General features: G+C 42.6%; 1 protein-coding gene across 1 annotated transcript in view; it reads right to left on the bottom strand.

The window, feature by feature from the left end:
• Window positions 1–238: 238 nt before the first annotated feature.
• Window positions 239–24,436, bottom strand: part of ISM1 (isthmin 1) — a 40,060-nt gene continuing 15,862 nt past the window's right edge. Inside the window, exons 2-6 of the mRNA XM_075267372.1 lie at window positions 19,999–20,217; window positions 8,212–8,476; window positions 7,052–7,195; window positions 3,278–3,367; window positions 239–1,502 (exon numbers count right to left, since the gene is read on the bottom strand). Of these exons, the coding sequence (XP_075123473.1) occupies window positions 985–1,502; window positions 3,278–3,367; window positions 7,052–7,195; window positions 8,212–8,476; window positions 19,999–20,217 (1,236 nt within the window). The 3' untranslated portion in view covers window positions 239–984. The remainder of the gene's footprint in view (window positions 1,503–3,277; window positions 3,368–7,051; window positions 7,196–8,211; window positions 8,477–19,998; window positions 20,218–24,436) is intronic.

Below are 24,436 nucleotides of genomic sequence, written 5' to 3'. Positions count from 1 at the left end.
TGGTGTGCAAAGAGTCAAGAAGCAGAAGAATACCGGCCGGTACGCCCAGGAACACGGGCCGCTACGCCCAGGAACACGGGCCGCTACGCCCAGGAACACGGGCCGCTACGCCCAGGAACACGGGCCAGTACGGACACCATTCATTCGATAACTGATGAAGGTCCGAGTGTGGACCAAAATGTTTTATTTACTGGGATGAAATAACAGTTTGTATTATTTGGAAGCTACATATAAGTGCCAGCATTTTTGTTCTATTGATATAGGAAACAGATACCAGTTCCTGACTTGTGTAGATTTCCATTTTGTTTCATGGTCGTGCACTTGATTTATTAAGAGGGCAGAACCCCTTGATAATTCAGCCGTGCCTTACACCAGTTGGAAACCTTTAATAAGACTGGTATTGGATTCTTCCCATTTTGTTTATTTGGCAAGAGGGTGAGTGGTGGTTGCCAGATCCCCAATACTGCTCATATGGGGGGAAAAAAAGCAACATTGCTGTAAGAACAGAAGGGCGGTGGGAGTGCCGATATAAGCCTGTTTATACAGAAAAGTACATGGGCCAAAGGGGCATTTTTGGGCCATTTAGTTAAACTTTTCATGTAGCCCTTGAACAACAACTCTCATGCAGCAATTGGAGGACTATCTGGTCATTACAGCAGCATCACAAGCCGTCTATGCAGCAGAAAGCAATGGCAGGTCATCAGGTTACCACAACCAAAAGCCGCTAATATCTTCTACATAGAGCTCCCGCTTTAACCTGGTAGGTACAAGTATTTCATTATGTAAATAATTCACAGGATCCAGATTAAAAATTGCTATCTGCCAAATATTTATAGTGATGCCTAGGGTAATCTAGATACAGACATCTGTCCGCATTGGTTACAAACAAGGTAGGTATTTGCACTAGCCTTGTACACTCCACAAGATTAGCACTAAAAGGGTGACTCCGTCCTGCTATAAATATCTTTCCATCATTGCAAATGTCTAGAATTCTTGAGCTTCTTGGAACTGTTTTAAATAGTCTTCTTCTGAAGGGTTCTCCGTACATTTCTGTCCATTGTTTGGCGGTCGCACCTCATTATACCTGCTCCAGTCACCTTTGCACATGATCCATGGTAATATGTCTACTTTATAATGTAGTTCTGCCGAAAACTCTACGCTGATGAGATTTGGAGTGCCGGCACCTTTACCCCGGGTGATTAACTGCATGCTGTCATCGAAGCAACAGTGCTGGGCAGCCAGAGTGGTGCTCTCCAAAGACAGCATTGACCGTATGCAATATCTCGCAGTTGGCTTGTAAATCTCAAGTTTCTCTTTCGGACCACTTGCGTCCTTCCAACGAAATTCTTTCCGTTTAATACGGTCGTATATATCAGCGGTGCTGTAGGCTACTTCTGTAGGGTAAGAGCAAGGACAGCTTGGAAGATCGTTGGCTACTTTATGCATATACTTCTTAAGGAATTCGCTTTTGCAGTTCATCCAACGCTCACAACTGTCAGTATCTAGGAACAAAGACGAAACGTTACAGCTGCTAGCTCGACACATACGTGACTTTTAGCCAATACTCATGAGCCCACCATGATTTCTGAGAGTTCTACAATTACAACAAATGTATTTGCACCTATAAAGTTTGATAATATAAGATAATCCTTTAATAGTCCCACCATGGGGATACTGGTGTTGGAACAACCAGAGTCCTATTACTAATCAAAGAGCCCTACAAATAGTGTAGACCGACCAATATGTTCAGATCACCTATAAAGCCCATTGAATTTAATGGGTATTATGTAATACTAGGTTTCTCCTGTGGTCTCACTGCTAGGTAAAGGAACGGTGCTAAGATAAAATAAGATAATCCTTTAATAGTCCCACCATGTGTTACAGCAGCATGGATAATACAGTAATTGCTCAACTCCCTATGACATAATAGAACATCACAGAGGGAGCCGACATTCTTTCCTGATTTGACAAACGACTAGCATCATGTTCTAATGGCCACAATTGGTAAAAATTCTAGTATATAGTAGCCATTGCATCTCCTAGTGTTTAAATCCCATACTGGGACCAATTTCGGAAAAAATAAAATAAAAAAAATTGTGTAAAATGCTGTAAGGTACTGTATATACTCCAGTATAAGCCGACCCGAATATAAGCCGAGGCCCCTAATTTTAGCACAAAAAAAAAAAACAAAAAAAAAAAAAACTGGGAAAACTTATTGGCTCGAGTATAAGCCGAGGGGGGGGGGGGAGATTCAGCAGCTACTGGAAAATTTCAAAAATTAAAATGATCGGAGTTTTTGGGTGCAGTAGTTGCTGGGGAAGGGGAGGGGGTGTTTTGGTTGTCTGTCTGCCCCTTCTCTGAGCTTGAGGACTGTTTTTTTTTTTTTTCCCTCCACTTTATAGTATAGGGTATCTGCAGTGCTCCTATTAACCCCTTCCCGATGGAATAGGAGCCTAATGTGTGTGTTTCACAGTAATTTTCTACTTTTATATGTATTCTAGGGAAAGAAAGGAGTGATTTAGAACTTATTTATTTTAATATATATATATATATATATATATATATATATATATATATATATATATATATATATATATATTTTTTTTTTTTTTTTTTTTTTTTTTTGCTTGACTCGAGCATAAGCCGAGGGGGGCTTTTTCAGCACAAAAACAGTGCTGAAAAACTCTGTTTATACAGTATTTAAAAATTATTTGCCATGTTTTGTCCTTACACATGCAACAATCCATACTATAAAATTGCTGTTTGTCACATTGGGAAAAAAAATAAATAAATAAAAATTATATTAAAAAAAAAAAAAAGTTTATTCAAAAAGTCACATATAACCCTAAATTGTGGCAACAAAAACTACAGCTTAAAGAACAGGCCCTAACACAACTCTCATGATGGAAAAAAAGAATAGGCTCCCACACTATGGGGGCACCAAAATAAATGTTATTGTGTAGAAGTGAGACATAAAAATCCTATAGAAAATTGACATTGGATGCGCCAAGCTAAATTTAGAATGTTAAAAAAAACTAACAAAACTGATTCTTTGTGAGATGGAAAAGTCAATTAAGCCAAATGTGACAATGTAAAATAAAATAACAAAAAAAAAACAAAACACGACTACAGCATCCTTAAGGAGTGTCACTGGGGTGAAGCATATTAAACCAGCAACACAGGAGGATATCAATTTATTTCACAATATGCAAATGAGCCTTCTATATTTCTCTAATACAAGAGCAGGTAACCCCTTGAACATTAGGCTGGCACTTACCAACTCCAAACAACTTTGTAGCATTAAATTCTTCATTCCCGGCGAGGAGACTGACTTCGGTGGCTGCTGTTCTAAATGTGTCTTCAATTCCTAGAGAAGAGAAGCCGGTTAATAAATGGCAGCTACAGCCTTTCTTGTAGATTGTGAACATACATATGTGATTTGTGCACAAGTATTTGCAGGTGCTTTAGGCAGATCAAAGCAGGTGGCACAGTATGGCTTTCATAGAGTAAGGGGCACAAGGTTATTCAGAACAAACACTAGAAAGCTCCACTGGTTTTATAACTCCCCCCATTGTACAAGATATCATTCAATGGTAAGCCATCCCTGGCATGTCCATACGGTTCGCTCTATCAGCAAGTTAAGCGATGAACCTTGTAATTCTAGTAAAGAGGAAATAAAAAGCCAAAAGTGGCAAAAAATAGTCATTCTATAGCTGGAGCTAGTCAGATATATGGGCTATGCACTGGTCAGTGGCAACCATTACATAGTACAGCACCAAGATTAACTTATTGGTACAGTCTGAGGAATCAAAAATCTCAAGAATTCAATGTTCTGCATTGCTGCTTTCACAAAAGTGGCAAAAGGGAGGGGGCATTAGCACAGCATCAGATATATCATTGTTTATGCCGGTTTACTGGCTTAAATGGAGTCAAATATTACTCCAACTATGAGTTAGCATAGGCTTTGGTCACATCTGCATCGGAGTCTCCAACGTAGATTCCACCGAAAATTGGAGGACTTCTATCTCCTCCAGTTTCAGTATAAAACTGGTGGAAACCCGCCAGACCACATTATAGTTTATGGGGTCCATGGCTAACCACTATTTTAGCAGGCGGGCTCTCCCTAGTTCAGGTCTAACGGCAGAGAGCAAGGCGCGAGCGTGAACCTGGCCTTAGATTTAAGTACAGGCACACAACATGGCCTCAGGATACGTCTAATTTATGAAGCACCTTCTATTCGGTCACCAGAGAAATGACCATTTGCTAAAACACCCCAAAATCTAGACTTGTGTTCCAAAGACCCACAAGAAAAGGGTTAAAAAACTTCACAAACGACAGAAGCAATAAAAATCTCCTCCCAGTCAACATAATATACAGCACATGCCAAAAGTTCGGGCCTACCACTACATATGGATTTTCAGTCCAGTACACCTGGATCACTGGGCAGCCATACTAAAAACCAACCTTTTTCCCCAGTCATAACCCCCCCCACACACACACACACTTTTTTACATCCCATGTAGTTGGTCCATATCTATATTCATCACCACCCAGCTTTCCAAGAATTCTGAATACAGAAAATAAGATGTATAGCTATGCTCAGTTTCCATTTCAGGCCCCCAAAAACCTGAACCTCCATGGTGACCATATCTATACGCCACCCCAAACACAGACAGACCCTGAGCCGGTACAGACTGAGCGCCCACAACCTGGAGATGGAGACTGGGCGACACAGGCAGACGTACAAGCCACGGGAGAACAGACTGTGCCAGCACTGTGACCAGGGGGCCCTAGAAGACGAGGCCCACTTCCTGCCACACTGCACTAAATACTCAGCTGTGAGGGCCGTCTACTACCAAAGACTCTCTGCCCACATCCCAGACTTCATATCTGCAGACGAGAAGAGGAAACTCTACATCCTACTGGGAGAAGAAGAGGCCACTGTGGAGATCGCTGCCCAATACGTGTCCAGCTGTCACCAAACAAGAGGAAGATGAGACTCCACGAACTGTTATACCCCAAACCACCTTTCCCACCTCGAAATATAGCGGTCACCAACTAAGAGGAAGATGAGACTCCATGTACTGTTATACCCCAAACCACCCGCCTCGCCTCACCCCACCCCACCTCCCCATATAGCGGTCACCAACTAAGAGGAAGACGAGACTCCACGGACTGTTATACCCCAAATCAGCCCCCCCCCCCCATCCCCTTCGACTCCAACCCCCCCCCCCCCCCCTCTCCCTTTACTAGCTTTGGCAATGCCAAATATCTATTCGGATGTGCCAATAAAGCCTATTTGATTTGATTTGATTTGTCCCCAAAAAGTCAAGACATCATCAAGAAATGAAGTGCGGACATCTCAAGTATTGAGTTTTATGAAAGCTCTAGGGTTTCATTACAAATATAACACCCTTAACTAATTTTAGGCACCTCAAGGGGTTGACGCCTTGCCGTCCACTATGTTGTAAGTGAGCACAAGGGCGGCAGATCAGTGACCAGGGCAGTGAACCAAATCCTCAGATTTCCTGTCGTGTTCATGTTATTTTTGTGATGAAGCCAGTCACAAAGAGACACCAACACAATTTTGCCCTTGTAATTGGTGTTATAAAGTGCAGCGCTGCTTAACTGTACCCAGACATGTTCAGTCATTGGCCAAAGACAGCAATGTGTGTATTAGTATAAAAATCTATCTTAACCCCGCATCCTGTGAACCATAAAATCCTACTTACTGTAAATGCATTGTGCTGGAAATGGCAGCTTTGTAAAGAGCTCAGAGGCTCAGAGACCACACACAACTTTAACTACAAACACCTCATTGGTTATGAAACGCGACACTTTTCTTACCAACTTTAGGAAACGCCCTGAACTGCCAAAAAATGACTTATTTCAAAGGAATTAAGTGGTACTGGACCTTACGTGAAGAAATAAAAGTTTTATACCAAATCCTCCATTACGCCTGCCCTGCTGCTGTGTAAAATCTGGTCGCCACAAGCCACCTGTGCTCGCAATAGAAGGAGCACAAAAATGGTGATAAAAAAAAGCAGGGAACCCTAAAAATAAAGAAAAAAGGAGTCAGGAATCTTTGGAAAGATTTTCCTGATGGTCTCTGCTTTGGGAGGGCAGAAGGTGGATACAGTCACTTATTACATATACTATTGTGACTGGCAATAGAGAAGCAAAATATAAGGAGACATGAACACGACATCTGTGCACTGCTCGGGTCTCCATGGCCCCATTCTTTGACGTCAGAGCAGAGTTGCAAAATGGACAGGAATAAGACTTTAGCACACAGCCCCAAACAAGGGACCGTGGATATAAATGGTTCGTGTGTATGAAGCCATAGCAATGAATAGGACAGTGAGATACCTGGGGAAACATAGGTAGCACACTGACCGTACATACATGCACGTGAGGCCTTCAGGGTGTTGTGCAGGCAAAAATGGACAAAAATTTTATTTTAAGTCAGCCAGGGGTAATTAAAAAAACAAAAACAAAAAACACAAGTTCCCTCACCTTTCCACTGTGCACCTTTGCATCGGTCCTTTTGGTTTGTTATCCTATTGCGGAAATCCCTGCCACACGTGACTGCTTAGACCAATCAGCTGCCTCGGCAAAGGACTGACAATGTCACTACCTGTCAGATCCCGGGTCTCTTCTTGAGGCCACTGATTGGCCGATAAGCCAATCAGTGGGTTCAGAGGAAGGGATCCAGGACGTCACGGATGGCAAGTAGTTCCACTTTGAGAAGCAGGACAGAAGCAGCAGAACTGGAACGCACTGAGACACCAGAGCACCAGGGACAAGAGAATATGATTTTTTTCTTCACCTCACCCTGGCCTATGTAAACAATTTTCCTGGAAAACCTCTTTAAGCTATAGAATATATTATCCAAAAGACATGGCATCTAAAGCAGATCACTAAATGCTGAGCAGGCGCAATAATGGTGTACAGAAAATATAATGAATTAAAGAAAAAAAATTTACACACACTACAATAATATTGCCAATAAATTCCTTTCAATACCACAAATTACGGTAATTTCACATACCTGGACAATTTGGCATGTCGCACGTTCTGGACTCTGTAGCTGTGCAGGCATATCCACAGGACCTGGTACGTTTTTGGTTTCCACTGCCGCATGTAACACTGCACACAGACCATGTGCTCCAATCTCCTTCTCCATCTGCATAATCTATGGGAAGAAAAAAAAAAATGAATGAACGAACAAAATAGTCCGGATCATGCTACGTTCAGATTAATTACTGACCAAATAGTAGACAGTTCTGTAAACCCAACTGTGATAATGGGACAGACTAATGCTGTAATTAAATGGAGTGATGTCACCCTACTGTGCTGGCCAATCACTGCACGCCATGTTACATGCCCATCACGTCATCCAGTGACTGATTGACAAGACCATGGCAAAGAGTAACTTTCATGTTCTATGACAATTGAGGTATTATAGACCACTGCCCTGTTTGGTGGTGGTGGTCCTCACAGTCCTAAAACTGACAGTACTCTTCCATAGCCTTCTACTGTTGGACAAACGGAAGGGAGAATGTTCCCCACAACCCAGGCTCACCCTTCTGTAAGGCTTGTCCTTCTGACAGTGGAAGGATATTGGTTTAGAAACTAACATCATTGATATCTCTGGCACAGTGACGCACACCCACAAAGCTGACAGTGTGCTGAATTCTGTGCATAGTCAGCTTTCTAGCGGTATATAATACCGCTGATGTCAGGGGATATGAAAGGTCCTGTAATTGAATTACTAAAAGTTTTGTTGCCACTTTTCGACAAACCGCTAACCAACTATGGCTGTCAGCCATTTCTGAAGGAGTCAAAAGAAATAAAGCTCCTCTAATTCATTGAAAGGTTTGTTATGGAATTCCTATGAAATAAATATGTAAAACTATGCAACATTAATAATTGTATAACAAAAAAAAAAAAAAAAAAAAAAAATTATTTTGAAGCCAGAGAATGTTAATTCCCAACAACGCCACAAAAAATTGTTCCCGACTTCCAGACTTTGACTTCACAGCTCTGGGAAGTTAAAACTAGTAACTTTTTAGTTCCTTTACACCAGGGGCACGATGAACAACATGGATAATGGGGATACAAGTGTAAAGACACCCATCTAGTGGCGTTCAGGCCAGTAGTTTATTGGCCTCGTGTGTGCACAGGATAAGATCTGTAACGTGAACTTACCATACTCTGGCTGTTCCTTTAGATCAAATGTACGATGACTGGGAACTTGTCTGTTCCACCCACTCAGAGGGTTTAAGAAGTTGCTATCCTCAGTGGTGCTGTCATATTTGTAATCCTGGCCTCCATAATTTATCCTGGGTAGTGTTGATGACCTCTGCCACCAACTTCTCCAGTCAGGTGATGGAACTGGCCAGCTGGGCTTGTTGTCCTTTGGCATTTCATTTTCCGGCTCCATGTCTGCTCCGTCAACTACTTCAATTGTAACCTGAGAAAGTACAAGTTATAGGGTAAAAAGTGAGGCCTATTGCTTTAGTCATTGGCATTCTAGAAAGACTTACACACCAAAACACAAAGTACTCCCAATCCTGTGCCAATCAAAAACATAAAACCTAACAACCCCCCTCCCCCCCCCCCAAGAAAAAAACATGACATGTATGATAGTCAAACCTATAGATTTAAAGGAACAGTTACTTGGATTAAATGCATAAGAAACTTGAAGGTGTTGTCCCATCTCAAGGATCCTATCTATACTGCTAGCTTATATGGAGTTAAGACTTTTCCTGAATACATTACTTCAGCAAAACTGCTTTGTTTGGCTGTTATTTGAGATTATTCACTTCATTGTTTACACTGCGTCTCCATAACCACCAACCTGAGGATGATCTTATCTCTCCGTCCAGGACAAGTGATGTAGCTCCCTGCTCTCAGGAGGGAGGGGGAGCTGAGTGCTCAGAGCACTTTGTATTTCTAAGCTGTTTATCTCCAGCTCTTACAGTTATCACGTTGGCTAATTGAATTTTGCTGATAAGGGCTGAGACAGGGAGTCTGTTACCCCTGTATGTAAACACAGACCTAAAACTGAGTTTATTGCAAGCTGACTCTTGTTCCTGTAGCATGTAAGTTTGGGATTCTCATCACCTATCAAATCCAGCTCTGCAACATCAGCTTCATATTGTGCATCTTCCAGTGATACTGTGCTAATTTACTTACAACCATCCTTCATTACTGACTGCAAATACGTACTGCTATGAAGAGAGATAGCAGAGCTGGCTTTGTCTGGGAACCAGCAAGTGAAACCCCACCCACTGATGTACAGAGAAAACCAGGAAGTGAATAGAGCAAACAGCCTGCACATTGGTGAATGGGCAAGTTGGGAACACCCCTTTAATTTAAAAAGAAACCTCAGGTGTTTAACCACCCTAAACTGGTCCTAGCATGTGAAGGATCAAGTAATGACCTTTCCTACAGTGTTCCTCACTAACGCTAGGTTCACATCACTTAAAAAGTAGTTCCCTGCAGACCCCACAGACTTATAATGGGATTCACCAGGTTGCATTCTGCGTGTGAACCCTTCCATGCGGCTAGCCGTGACGGGATGCTGATGCAGTGCACTGGCATCCATTCGCAGCATTCCACTCTGGATTAGGCCAGAAGAATGGGAGGGGGCCTCCTGCTGCAGACGAGTCAGCTGCAAAATCCGCGGCAAGATAGGGTAGCGCTCTCCTTTTTTTCCCCCCGCTATTAGCTAGTGGAAAAAAGCAGCAAGTGGCTCCCATTGACGTCAATGGGAGCTGATTTCCGCGTCAAAATCTGGTAACACACACACACACACACACACACACACACACACGACTTCTGCAGATTCTAGAAGGAATCTACATCAGAGACTCCAAAGCAGATGTGAATCGAGCTTTAGCTTTCTGTTGAAAAGTCAAGTTGTAAGCTGCTCAACCCCCCCACTGTTAAAGTGTACCTCCAGTTATAAAAAAAAAACAAAAAACACTTTGCCTAAATGAACAGTTCAGGTGAAAATAAGAATTTGTAATATAAAATATGTTTTGTATGTTTTGTCATGTAAGTACTATTTACAGGAACTGACCAACTTGCTACATCGTCGGTTGACACCAGGTCACAATAAGTTAGATGGTCACACATTACATCTATAGGTTATATACCATGGACTGACTGACTAGTGAGAAAATACATATGCGTCACAGATGTTTCTGAATACCAGCAATTTCAAGGACAGTAACATCTGCTTTAAGCCTAGGATTTTTAATACATGTGCCTATACACCTAGGGGTCAGACAGTGCTCTCACTAATAAAACAAGGTTTTGGATATCACCAAAAAAAGAAAAAGGCAGACAAGTTAATATTCCTTTATATCCTAGAAGGTATCATAAAAATATGATTTGGGATCTATATGGCTGAAAGTTAAAGTTTTGCTGGACTGGCTGCCAAAATCTGAAAGACCGTTTCTTCATCCTTTAATGGGAGACCAAGACACCTTCTTTACGTGCAATTAAAAGACAACAGGATCCATATTTACTCGCCCTAAAAGAGCTTCTGGTGTTAAAAATAAATCTTACATGGGATCAATACTAGAGATGAGCGAACACTAAAATGTTCGAGGTTCGAAATTCGATTCGAACAGCCGCTCACTGTTCGAGTGTTCGAATGGGTTTCGAACCCCATTATAGTCTATGGGGAACAAACTCGTTAAGGGGGAAACCCAAATTCGTGTCTGGAGGGTCACCAAGTCCACTATGACACCCCAGGAAATGATACCAACACCCTGGAATGACACTGGGACAGCAGGGGAAGCATGTCTGGGGGCATAAAAGTCACTTTATTTCATGGAAATCCCTGTCAGTTTGCGATTTTCGCAAGCTAACTTTTCCCCATAGAAATGCATTGGCCAGTGCTGATTGGCCAGAGTACGGAACTCGACCAATCAGCGCTGGCTCTGCTGGAGGAGGCGGAGTCTAAGATCGCTCCACACCAGTCTCCATTCAGGTCCGACCTTAGACTCCGCCTCCTCCCGCAGAGCCAGCGCTGATTGGCCGAAGGCTGGCCTATGCATTCCTATGCGAATGCAGACTTAGCAGTGCTGAGTCAGTTTTGCTCAACTACACATCTGATGCACACTCGGCACTGCTACATCAGATGTAGCAATCTGATGTAGCAGAGCCGAGGGTGCACTAGAACCCCTGTGCAAACTCAGTTCACGCTAATAGAATGCATTGGCCAGCGCTGATTGGCCAATGCATTCTATTAGCCCGATGAAGTAGAGCTGAATTGTGTGTGTTAAGCACACACATTCAGCACTGCTTCATCACGCCAATACAATGCATTAGCCAGTGCTGATTGGCCAGAGTACGGAATTCGGCCAATCAGCGCTGGCTCTGCTGTAGGAGGCGGAGTCTAAGGTCGGACCTGAATGGAGACTGGTGTGGAGCGATCTTAGACTCCGCCTCCTCCAGCAGAGCCAGCGCTGATTGGCCGAATTCCGTACTCTGGCCAATCAGCGCTGGCCAATGCATTCTATTAGCTTGATGAAGCAGAGTGTGCACAAGGGTTCAAGCGCACCCTCGGCTCTGATGTAGCAGAGCTGAGGGTGCACAAGGGTTCAAGTGCACCCTCGGCTCTCCTACATCAGAGCCGAGGGTGCGCTTGAACCCTTGTGCAGCCTCGGCTCTGCTACATCAGAGCCGAGGGTGCGCTTGAACCCTTGTGCACACTCTGCTTCATCAAGCTAATAGAATGCATTGGCCAGCACTGATTGGCCAGAGTACGGAATTCGGCCAATCAGCGCTGGCCAATGCATCCCTATGGGAAAAAGTTTATCTCACAAAAATCACAATTACACACCCGATAGAGCCCCAAAAAGTTATTTTTAATAACATTCCCCCCTAAATAAAGGTTATCCCTAGCTATCCCTGCCTGTACAGCTATCCCTGTCTCATAGTCACAAAGTTCACATTCTCATATGACCCGGATTTGAAATCCACTATTCGTCTAAAATGGAGGTCACCTGATTTCGGCAGCCAATGACTTTTTCCAATTTTTTTCAATGCCCCCAGTGTCGTAGTTCCTGTCCCACCTCCCCTGCGCTGTTATTGGTGCAAAAAAGGCGCCAGGGAAGGTGGGAGGGGAATCGAATTTTGGCGCACTTTACCACGCGGTGTTCGATTCGATTATGGCGAACACCCTGATATCCGATCGAACATGTGTTCGATAGAACACTGTTCGCTCATCTCTAATCAATACCAGTGGCTAGAAACCGCTGTAGTCAATTTGTAAATTCGAAGCACATCCTATAGACCTGTAAAAAGATTGGTCACGACCGCACCATTAATGTAACTGGCGAATAGGTTCATGGATGCAGTTTCTAAAATCTATCTAGGTTCTCATGATCAGTCACCTGATGTAACTCCAGCACCTAAAACTCCTCAGATTATTGCCACAAGATTAGGAGTCCAGTATGTGCAGATCGCCCATGTCATTTCCTACCTCCACCTTTTTTGTGTTGCTAGCCGCTCTGTTAGTGGGGTTTGGGGAGGGCAATTGGATAAAAATATGAATATTCGACAAAAGAGACCGAAAAGAATGTCAGAGAGGGTAGGGAGTGTATTTTAAGAATATAAAAAGTATATATTTGGAAAAAAAAACACAAAACACACACACACACACACACACACACACACACTATAAATCTTATTAAGACATTGTTTACTCGATACATAAGAATTTTGTGTGTTATTTTGCCAGCTGTGAGCACTGGGGAATATGTTGGCCCTATAGGTATATAGTGTACATTAGGATTAATATTGGACGGTCAAGAGAAGGCCACTATATGTGTAATGTTGTAACACACTATTACATTACTTTCCCATCTTTTTGGGTTGTAGATTTCTTTATCAAAGATAATGAGGGCGGCCATCTTTTGGGAGTTTCTCATTTGCTATGTTAACAGTATTTAGTGATTTGCTTTGAAGCATAGGCATGACCATAGGCAGTAATAGTCTGGAGACGACTCACTGAGGTCTACAGGAAAGTGTTCTGGACATGCTCAGCAAAAGGGGGATCAGATAAGTAGTGGATATAATACTGGGTATTGTGTGAGGTTATCTATAGAGGTGTTATCTTCTATTGATATCCTGTGAGGTGACTGCTGATAAAAAAGAAAACACAGAGAATTGGCAAATGTCAGTCTATTAATTTTAATTCCAAAAACTAACCGCTACATCTGACTATGCATGTCCAACAATTGCAACGGACGACCCCCGACTGTGGGGGTCAACAGCAATAATTCAAAAAGGATTTCGTCCGGCAATTAGATTATTTAAAACGTAACTTTTACTTCATTAAATATAAAAAAGAAACATATACATGCTCCAGGAACAAGAAAAAAGGACGCACAGCTTACGCGTTTCAGGGCATGATGTTGAGTCCCTTAGTCATAGTCCTTTTTGAATTATTAATTTTAATGGCCAGAGTGACAAATTGCAAGAATTTTATTTCACATTTATATGAAGATCATCCATTGTTATGTAATTTCTAACAGGCCATTAAATGTTTTTACTATTATTAAAACTTCTCCTTTATTCACATGATAGGAGATCGATCTGATAGTCTCCTAAAGATTATGAAAACAGGGCGCCCACACACCCACTGTCCCATATGAACAGAAGATTTCTATTAATCTCTCTGGACCAATAGAAATCACCTTTAGCTTACATTGCACTGTCTCCCCCAAACAGAAGCCGTACCCCATCGCTCCCCCAACCAAAGCAGTACTCCGCTTCGCAGTAATGCAGGGCACTCATCCTGAAATGGTCATGTTTGGTTTGGCTTACTCTCTGGTCATGTTACAAGGTCCGTCTAAAGGATTACATGGAAACTTCTAGGATTGCTACCTTCGAACATGTAATATATACCTTTGCTTTTTAAAAATTGCACAGTGAAGGCTCTTTATGCCTTTATGGGAGAATTGTTTCTGCATAGTTTTGAGCAATTTTGATTCCTCACAATTCATCCAAAAATTCATTCCATGTAAAGGTCTGGTAGTGGATAGTCCACTTTTTTTCTTTTTCTTCAAGGATGTATTTGAATAGTTACTCATTAGAATTCATCTCATTCAAGGGTTGAAGACTCCAATTCCAAGCATTTGTTAATAGGAGTCACTGTACGGATTCCAGCACGGTTGGAATGGTTTTCTCTAGACCCTACCGTTCCTGAGGAAGCAGTGCTGTTACTCTTGGTGCTCCTTAAAAGGGTTGTCCCATCACAAGGATCCTATCTATACTGCTTGTTAATGTGGATGTAAGACTTTTCCTAAATACACTGCTTCAGCAAAACTGCTTTGTTTGTCCACCATCTTACTTTATTCAATTCATTGTTGACTTATCTGCTCAAAAGTCAAGTGATGTATCTGCTGCTCTCAGGGGGGAGGGAGGAGGGGCTAAGTGCAGGGAGCGAGCCTGTGTTTCTAACTATTCCTGTGTCTGCACCACGTGACCCAACTTCCTGCTCTCAGATAGGGGAGAGGAGCTGCTTTCATTTCTGAACTCGTCTTCTGTTCTCCCAGTTATCAGGCTAGCTAATTCAATTGTGTTCATTATGGAAGAGACAGGCAGTCTCTGTATGTAACACAGAATGGAATTGCTCCTGCCTGTACTTCATAGTCCAATATTGTGCATATAGTGTTTAAGGACATCACAGGCCCTTCAGCCACCCCACAGGATCACACTATGCGGTGGGCGGAGCTACACACTAATTTGGGGGCAGAGTTAAACGACAGGTTGCATGTGAAACCTCGCCCACCAAATGATGCAAGAAACCAGGAAGAAAGAAGATTTTACAGCAGTAAAGACTGGAGAGTATGCGACGTGAGAATATCTGTACAGTCAGGAAAATGTATGTGGGCTTCACTCAATAGTAAACAGTGTCAGAGCTCAGCATTACATCCCTTGTCTGCTCCTGTCTGACACCTGACAGAGCCAAAATGGAATATCAGGCACCAAAACTAACAGCACTTATTACTCAGGAATGGAGGGGGCTACAATTTTTTTTTTCTCAACTGTGCTGGAATCAGTAGAGTATTAAATGATGCAAAGAGCTGGACTAGGCAGTGGTGGTGAAAGATTCTCTTTAAAGCGTTGTTTTCTTTTTGCTTTACTTCCAAAAAATTAGGCTTGATCCATGAATCCCAATTTGAAAGGTTTCATTTGGGTTCTGTGTAAATACCCTTTTTTGTTCATCCTTTAAGACGTATAATGTTGAAGTTTTTTCTCATAGCGAAGGATGGACAAGCAATTGTGGCTTTAAAGCAAGATCTAAAGCAAAAGTACAGTATATCCCGACCGTGTTAGCTAGTAGAGATGAGCGAACAGTAAAATGTTCGAGGTTTGATATTCATTTCGAGTAGCCCCGCAATATTCAACTACTCGAATCAAATATCGAACCCTATTATACTCTATGGGGGAAAAATGCTCGTTTCAGGGGTAGGCAACATTCGATCAAATTATACTTACCAAGTCCACGAGTGAGGGTAAGGCTGGATCCTCCGTGCAGTCTTCTCCTTGCAGCGTCCCCGCGGCGTCTTCCGGCTGTTCATTCACTTTGCCAGGCATCGGGCCTGGGCAGAGCGGACTGCGCATGCCCACACTACAAGCGGACATGCGCAGTCGGCTCTGCCCAGGCCCGATGCCTGGCAGAGTGAATGAAGAGCCGGAAGACGCCACGGGGAAGCTACATGGAGAAGACTTCTAAAGGTAGGAGAAGAACCAGCGTTGATTGGCCGACTGTATAGCATTTGGCCAATCAATGCTGGTTTTGTATCGAACTTTTACATTCTAACAGCGAGTGGTACTCGATTGAGTACCAGTATTTCGAATACCATAGTATTTGATCGAATACCTACTCGATCGAGTACTACTCACTATCTCTATTAGCTAGTCATGTTATAGTTTATATTTTAACCCACACAACTCTACTACTATGTTGCAACCTAGGACTTTATGGTCCAATGTAAGGATTTGGAGGGATTTCCAGCCTGCAGTACAATACTCTAAAGACGTTGTCACAGTTCTGAATTCCAAACACGTTCTGTACCGGCTCAAAGGACATTTAGACATGACCCACTTCATTCCCATTCAAGATAAACTGATCCGATTAAAGAAATTACAGGCATTACTGAAATAACTGTTTACATTATTAAAGGTAGGAAATTGCACTCAAAACACGACAGTCAAATTGTTAACATCTGTATTTAGAGCTGGCTTGAAAATTTTTACCATGTCTGGTCTTCAACCCAGTTCTAAGTAGTCCCCAGAAAATACTAGCAAGGAGGAGGGTGGTAAATGGTTATACGTTTACAAAAAGATTAGCCCGGAACATTTTTTTTTGTTGTAAAAATTGGAAATTCTAAGGTTCTATACAAATGTTTAATGTAGATTAAGATTCAAAAATTTGAACAAAACTTAACCTAATTTTTTTTTTCAAAAACATGACCCATTACTTGGGTTACAGTAGTCAAACTGGAGTTCACTGATCTTTATGCAATAGAGCCTCAATGTATAGTGGTATTTAATAAATTGTTTTATAATTTATTTTTTTTCATAAAACAGTATTTCTGAATTTAAGAAAGATTTAATACATCTTCAGGAAATGCTTTCTTATCCACATATCAAGCTGAGTTGCTTATTAGAGATGACGGAATCAAAGTTCACGAAGTGGAATTCAATCCGAATTTCAGGAAATATTTGATTGACATTGTATCCGGGATTTCCTCACACTTCGTGTTAACGAATTGCACAGCTCTGATTGGGGTTTTTAACCTCTTGAATGCTGCAGTCAAACATGACCACGGCATCCAAGGGGTTCCGCAATGCTACATGTTTCCCCCTCGGCATCCCCTACAGTGAGATCAGGGGGTGCTGTTGTAATTAAAGAAAAAAACAAAAAAAAAAAACCCAAAACCTGATACTCTCCTGTCCTGGGCTCAGCATCCATTCTGGAGCTGAAGACCAAGCAGTGACATCTGGGGTACAGGACCTTAGTCACAAGAAAGAAGAGCCACGAGTAGGACACTGCAGACTGCCGGATACCCAGAAGAGGCAAGTGTATGTGTTTTTTTTTTTTAATCACTTCCCCAGAGTCTCCCATTATTATACTCTGGGGTCTGAGGAGATTGGCTAATAGTCTCCATTCAAGGCAGGATTAACCAGGTATGCCGAGGGTCAGCGTGGGGCAGACCTGGGGTCACTAGTCAGACCCCAGGCTGCCGAATAGGAGCAGTGACACCCCCCCCCCCACCCCGAAAAAGTTTCTTGACCGTGGCATATCAGCTGTTAACACCCATGATCGTAGCTCAGATCCAACCAGGGGCATTAGAGGACAGTATCAGCAGTTACATACTGTACATACAGTTTGTGTACGCAACATGCTTTTGCATGGTTTGCGGGAAGTCCTTCCAGGCAGCGCCACACTATTAGGACAGATGTTGGGAAGGGGTTAATGTGATTTGCTGCAAATTAATTCGGATCGAATTGTATCAGAAAACTCAGTGAAGATGCAGAATCAAAATTTTTGAAAAATTCGCTCATCCCTACTGTATTTGTCTACAGAGAGGGGAGGAGAAAGCCACTGGAAAGGGCACACTAATAAATGCAGCTACAACGCTATGCTACTCCAAAGGGGTTATATGAGATCATTACTTTCTTTCAGAAATTACACCACACTTGTCCGTGGACTGGGTCTGCTATTGCATGCACGTACTATTTAACTTGAACGGGTGCCACTATTTTATAAACTAGCAGTCACGTTTCTTCAAGTCATTAATTTTCTATTTATCATGAATATCTCAATAATACCAGTTACCGTATATACTCGAGTATAAGCCGGGTCGGCTTATACTCTAGTATATACAGTATGTTTAATTTACAGGGTGGTCTAGAGAACCTTAAAAAAAATATATATATATATATTTTTTTTTTACATGCATCTGAAAAGTATCTTCATGACCTTTTTTGCAGTCTATATTATTAAATAGATTTTTTTACTATGTACACCCTCTAACACTATTGCTGTTCTACATGGAGGTATACAGGTTCCTTAGGGTATCCTCCGGCACGTTTGCCCACAGATGTTGCAGCTGGGCCTACTATCCATACATCGGTTACCTAAGCTCGTGTTGCAGATGATCCTATATATTCGCAATAAATATGGAGAGCGGGCAAGCCAAGGCAGTGTTGTCATATGTAGGACATTTCTGGGAACCACTTGTGTGTGGACAGCCATTATAATGCTAGGTGGAAGCCCTTCCATGAAAGGAAACATGTCACTGAGCTTTTAATGTCCTTCATATCACTATTACAGGTGGTCGTGTTGCCAGTGATGGCTTACCAGATTGTCACACCAGTAGTATATTGGTCCCATAGCAAAGGCAGGATTGAAGAGCTCACTATTAGGCCTCCATACTTTAACAACAATTGTTGGACCCAAAACAGAACCTGAATTCACAGTTAAAGTTGGTACAGTTCCACTCACTAGCAGTCCAAGTTTCTTGTTTAGGACACCACTGCAAAGGAATGGCACTGTGACTGAGGACACATAATGGGCACTGCGACACCAAAGTTTCCTTTTGTTAGTGCCTGGAAATGGTTGCAACTGAGACAGTGGTATGTAACAGTGCCACCCATGTCCAAATGGTGGACAAGGAAACTGCGGGAGCAGTTTGTGCTCATCGGTGGTGCAAATGATACTCTACTGCTGAGCAGTCTGGGCTGTCAGTAGCCTGTTCGCATGTGGGCATGCCCTCATGTAACCACTGCTCCACTCCCGGCAACTAACACATAGGCCCATACAGCTGAAACAACCATACATGCCTTCCAGTGCATTGTAGAGGCGTGTCTAGAAGTCTGTGACCTCTCACCAAGACGTACACTACCCAAAAGTAGCTTCGGAGAGCCTTATAGTAGACAGGATGGGAAGGGGGAGAGAAGCACTGGCCTCCTGTGGCAAGACCCAGTGTCTAATCAGAATGCACTTTTATACATTCACATATCTACCTGACCGTTACATGTGGAGTTCTAACGTTTTTATCTGGATGCGAAAACAAATGGCCAACAAGCCTATTAATCCTAACTAGGTATAAGCCATGGATACAATGGGGCGTGCAGAAGGATTACGCTTGGCATATCAATTCTAATTGTATAGCCACGTCATGATTTGGCTGTAACGAGGAAAGGCGAAAGTGTTCCACTGTACAGACACCCAAGACTTGCCAATGGATGGAATAGATTTGCTAGCGCCGTATCCATTAGCTCTTTATTCTCTGACCCCACAACAGCTGTTCCAAATTCAGGATCTCCAGCTGCTCATTTATACAATTGCAAAGATAAGAAAGGAGACAGATCCATATTTAGTGAAATAATCTTACGTCAACGCTTCTCCTTGTATTAACCGTTTTGCAGCATGTTCTGCATCATCAACAGACTCAAGACAGCTGTTGTAACTAGTATCCCATACAGATCACAAAATGATCTGCTACGAACGTCAGCACATGTAAACATGCAGTCTGTCTAGTATTCGTGAAATGACAACGCCAGGTCAGCAGAAAGACGGAGACCTAACAACACGAATGAATATAGCTCATGCCGAGCAGTGTATCATCCTGCCAACACATACCTTACAATCATCAATTGTATTAGCCATATCCAAGGAATCCCCCACCCCAGCATTACATATTTGTCACATTATACAAATAATATCCAACTACCTACCTATGGTCTACAAAGCTCAAGAAAATAGGTTTCCGTCCATATAGGGGTACAACCATTTTTTTTTCCGCATATGTCTACAAGGACCAAACCCTTTATAAAATGGTTATCTATAGCTTCAGATGTTCGGGGAGTCCAATGAAGTCGACGTCTTTATCATAACAAAGCTGATGGATATTTGGACTAAACTTCTACCACTTCCAAATCAGAGTTGCTCATTACCTGAATGTTTGGATTTTGGCCATCAACGTCAGCCTTGGACAGGTCCGGAAAGTTTGGAAGATCCAAAAGGAATGAGCCTGGTCCATCTCTTTGTAAAGAGGAGTGTCCATTGGTTAGAAGATGATGTTTAGGAAGAGACCTGTGCGTAGCCTGATCCTCTAGATATTCTTGTCTTTCACCATGGGAAAATGGAAAGTTGGATTCAGAAGACTCGCCATTCTGCAGGAGAAGTCACAAAGTGAAAATCAAGGTTATTAAAGGGCATAATAAAAGGCAATGTATGCTCAATGTGATATCCTGCGCACCAGAATCATGAAGTTGATATTATTCCCTCCCTTATATAATAATAAATTTTATTTATATAGCGCTAACATATTCCGCAGCGCTGTACAATTTGTAGGGTTCAAATACAGACAGAAAGATACATTACAAAGAAAGTCATTTCACACAATGGGACTGAGGGCCCTGCTCGCAAGAGCTTACAATCTATGACTCCCTTGAATCTGATATCTTCTGTGTAAGGCACAAGAAGAGGGGAAGCCCTCCCCAATTCCTTAGGAAGAGTTTCTACTTTCCTTTGCAACACAATCTTCCATAGACGATGTGAAAGGGACCTTACAGAATTCTGGCAGTTTATTATGGAAGTCAAAGAGGAAAACCCATCAAATACAAGCAATGCGGGCAATGGGATTTGTACAATTCCTGTCCAGAACATCTGCCTGCTGCAGTCAGATATAACAAGGAGGCCAGAATGTGGAAAGCAGAAACCTGCGTGTGAACAGGGCAATCTGTAAGATCGCAGACATGATATGAAGCGGGTTTATTACTCCCTATTATACCACTATACCCTTCTTTTTCACATCCCTTGACATTAGGATGGAGGGGGCAGAAGTAGTGAGGGCGCAGGACAAATACATCTCTGTGCTGACAAATAAACACATCACAGCACAGACCTGTCAGATGGCAATTCCTGCACTTTAAATGAGGGGTTTAAATAACCTTGCACCAACACCGAGGAATGAGAGGAATGTCCGAGCCAGCAGTGTACAGTGCACCCTGCCGAGCGGATGAAAGTGATGGCCACATTACAGCAGCCAAACAACCAACAATCACTTTACACAACAACCCCTAAGGAGGCAAGATGTAAATGAAATACTTCGGCAGCTACTATAGAGCTTTGCTTTATTCCCTTTTCCTCTAGATCAGGGGTTCTCAAACTTTTCGAATGCGGGGCCAGTTCACTGTCCCTCAAACCACTGGAAGGCCGAAATATAGTTTTAAAAAACGTTCCGATTATATGCTCCACAGTAGCGACCCCTACAGCATTATACACTCCACAGCAGCCCTCCCACAGTATTATATGCTCCACAGTACACCCCCACACACAGTATTATCTGCTCCTCAGTACGCCGCCCCACACAGTATTATCTGTGCCTTAGTACACTCACCCCCCACAGTATTATCTGCTCCTCAGTACACTCACCCCCCACAGTATTATACGATCCTCAGAACACCCACCCTACTGTATTATATGCTCCTCAGTACAACACACACACACACACACACACAAACTCTATTATACTTACCCATGAAGAGCTGCTGTGCGTCCTCCTCCTTGGCGCAATGACGTCATTGCGCCTGCATCTGGCTAGAGGTCATTCTCGGCAGTCCTACACTGACAGCTTTCAGTTGTATGTGCATTTGCACATATAACTGAAAGCAGCGATCCGCTCACTATCGGGGAATCGGATTCCCAGTTAGTGAGCAATCCAAGCAATGGCGTGCGGGCCACATGCGGCGGGCCGGATAAATGTCCTCGACGGGCCACATATGTCCCGTGGGCCATAGTTTGAGTAGCCCTGCTCTAGATCATAAGTCAAACAGTCCTCATGTACAGAACAGTCTTTCCCCCACTAGTAGTAAAGGGGTTCTGTTTATTTAGAATTGATAGCCTATCCCTAGGATAAGCTATCAATATTACATATGCTGGCATCAGGCACCTGTGCAGATCAGTACGAAGACACCATGCTGCTCATTTGCAGTACTGGCAAGTGTGGGGACTGCTGTGCTGCCCTATAGAATTCAATGGGACAGCACCTAGACTCATTGCTACAGTTTGTAAGTTGAGTGAGCAGCATGGCTTATGGTAAGTAACCATTACAGATAGTGATATAAGCATAGCCATGGCTGGCATTCTCCTCTATTGTAATCCCCTATTGTCCGATAACACGACTGCAAAAAAGAAACCCAATACAATTGTGCTATAGTACAGCCATCCGAAAAAGTTCTGGATCTTTGGACGGATTCCACCGGAACCTTTCATTAGAGAAGGTGAGTAGCAAGTCTCTGCCGCTGAAACCTTTTGGCTTGCTTTGCATATGCATATTTGTTTTCCCACTAAGGGTATGTTCACATGGAGTTTTTTGCAGGCTGGAAAGAAAACCTTTAGGAATTAAGGAACTTTTTTGTTGCTTTTTCTGACTAAGTCCAAGAAATACCGCCATGTGCCACCAAAGATGCAGCTTCTTAGATGAACATCCTTCCATGGTGCCGATGGTCTGGGGTCCCCAAGGTCAGAGTTCCACTGATCAAACACTGATAGGTTATCAATGATAAGAGTTCCAGGAAACGACATGAAAGAGGGGTCTGTCTACAAGCTTGTTGACAGTTTCCAACAAAATTGTGCAAGGAGCTTTGAACTACTAGACATAGTATCAGTACAAGATAACTATTACCATGTACATAGAATTACTCTGTTTTTTTTTATGTGGATTTTTCCCCTAAAATTTCATGAACCACCTGTTTTGGGGATATATTTGCAAAATCATTTGCCCAATTTAAGATAAATTTTTGCCGAATTTATGAAAACGGACTCGACCAAGAATAGACAAGAGAATTTGCTGAAAGAACAAAAGAAATATAGGAAAATCTTCACATTATATTAAACATAAAGCCTGAATTTCTTTGAATCTCCACGGATATTAAAGTCTTCCTCTATTAGAAGGGGTTTTAGCTTCGATTAGCTAATATACGGAACACTGGTTAAGCCGTTAACAACCAAACTATCTTTGGGGGTATCGAGTGATGCAAGTGTTCCCGATCGGATTTCCTAAAGATTTCGGTTAGCAGTTCAAGATTTTGTTATTGAACATGTTCCCGTATTTTGACCTATACATTCCAGCAGCTTTCCATCCACACCCTCCTCCCAATTATCACGGGGAAGTATTATAGGATCACTAGATATGAACAGTGCGAATCTCAGACACCGGTCCCAAGAGAAGTAATGGATAGGCCTTTAGTGGGAAAAGTCAAAGGGGGCTGCACTTCAGCAGTCAAAGAGTCTTTCTAGAAAGCGTTTCAAGTAGTTCCAAATGTCTATACGAGATTTTGTACAAAGCGCGTTTCTTCGAGCATAAACATTTATTCCACATGAGTAAAATTGATAACGTTAATATTTCCAGAATGTGGAAAAAAGACTGCAAAGTAGAAACAGATTTTCAGTAGAATGGACAATGGTCAATACAGGTTGCCGTAAGTGTCAGATATTCATGTATTTAAGTGACCATATGGAACACAAAAATGTCCCATTGTGGCACAGTAGGGAATTGGGTGGGTGAGAAGGAGAGGTGTTTGGGCAGATGGTGATCATCTGATGGCGGGCAATGAGTATGGGTTATTTTGTGTTATGTCTGACCTGATAATTCCCTGCCAGCACTTTGATGCTCCCCATCTGTCTTGGTTGCATTTTTCCCCAGCACTGACATACACCCACATGACTGTCTGCAAAGGTTACTTGGTTTTACGCCAGGTCTCAGTTGCTTAAAAAAAAAAAAAATCAACATAGACCAGCAGGGACGACTGGTGCGGCAGGGGATTTATCCCACAATTTGGTCGTTTCATCAAGTTTCCTTCCATCCAATATTTTACAACTTGGTCAGGGCCGCATGGTGGCTCAGGAGTTAGCACTGTAGCGTTGGAGTCCTGGGTCCGAATCTAGCCAAAGACAACATCTGCTCCCCAGGTTTGTGTGGGTGACGTCCGGGTTCTCTGGTTTCCTCCCACACTCCACATACAGATAAGGAATGTAGATTGTGAGCCCTAGATGGGACAGGGTTGACAAAATCTCTAAAATTGACACAGAATAGGATGGTGCTCTATAAGCAAAATAAATTGCACAATCCTTTAAGCAATGCAATCTACAGTAGATTCCAAAATACTGAACTTTACGTCGAAGTCCATAGAAGATTCTGACGGGTAACACACATTAAAAGTAATTGTGGAGCGATATTGTGCTGAATGGAAGCTATGGCTATAGCCTAACAAAAGGGCTGCTGCAAGCGCTCACTTTTTATTCCTCAAGGGTCCTAATCTTACACCATGTCAGTGTTCTATTGTTACAAGATCAAAGACTCCATGCTGGGAGAGACGGTCAATGTGA

Source organism: Leptodactylus fuscus, chromosome 3 (genome assembly GCF_031893055.1).
Source record: "Leptodactylus fuscus isolate aLepFus1 chromosome 3, aLepFus1.hap2, whole genome shotgun sequence".
NCBI lineage: Eukaryota > Metazoa > Chordata > Amphibia > Anura > Leptodactylidae > Leptodactylus > Leptodactylus fuscus.
The sequence above is the reverse complement of the archived record's forward strand: the minus strand, read 5'-3'. Positions and strand labels throughout refer to the sequence as shown.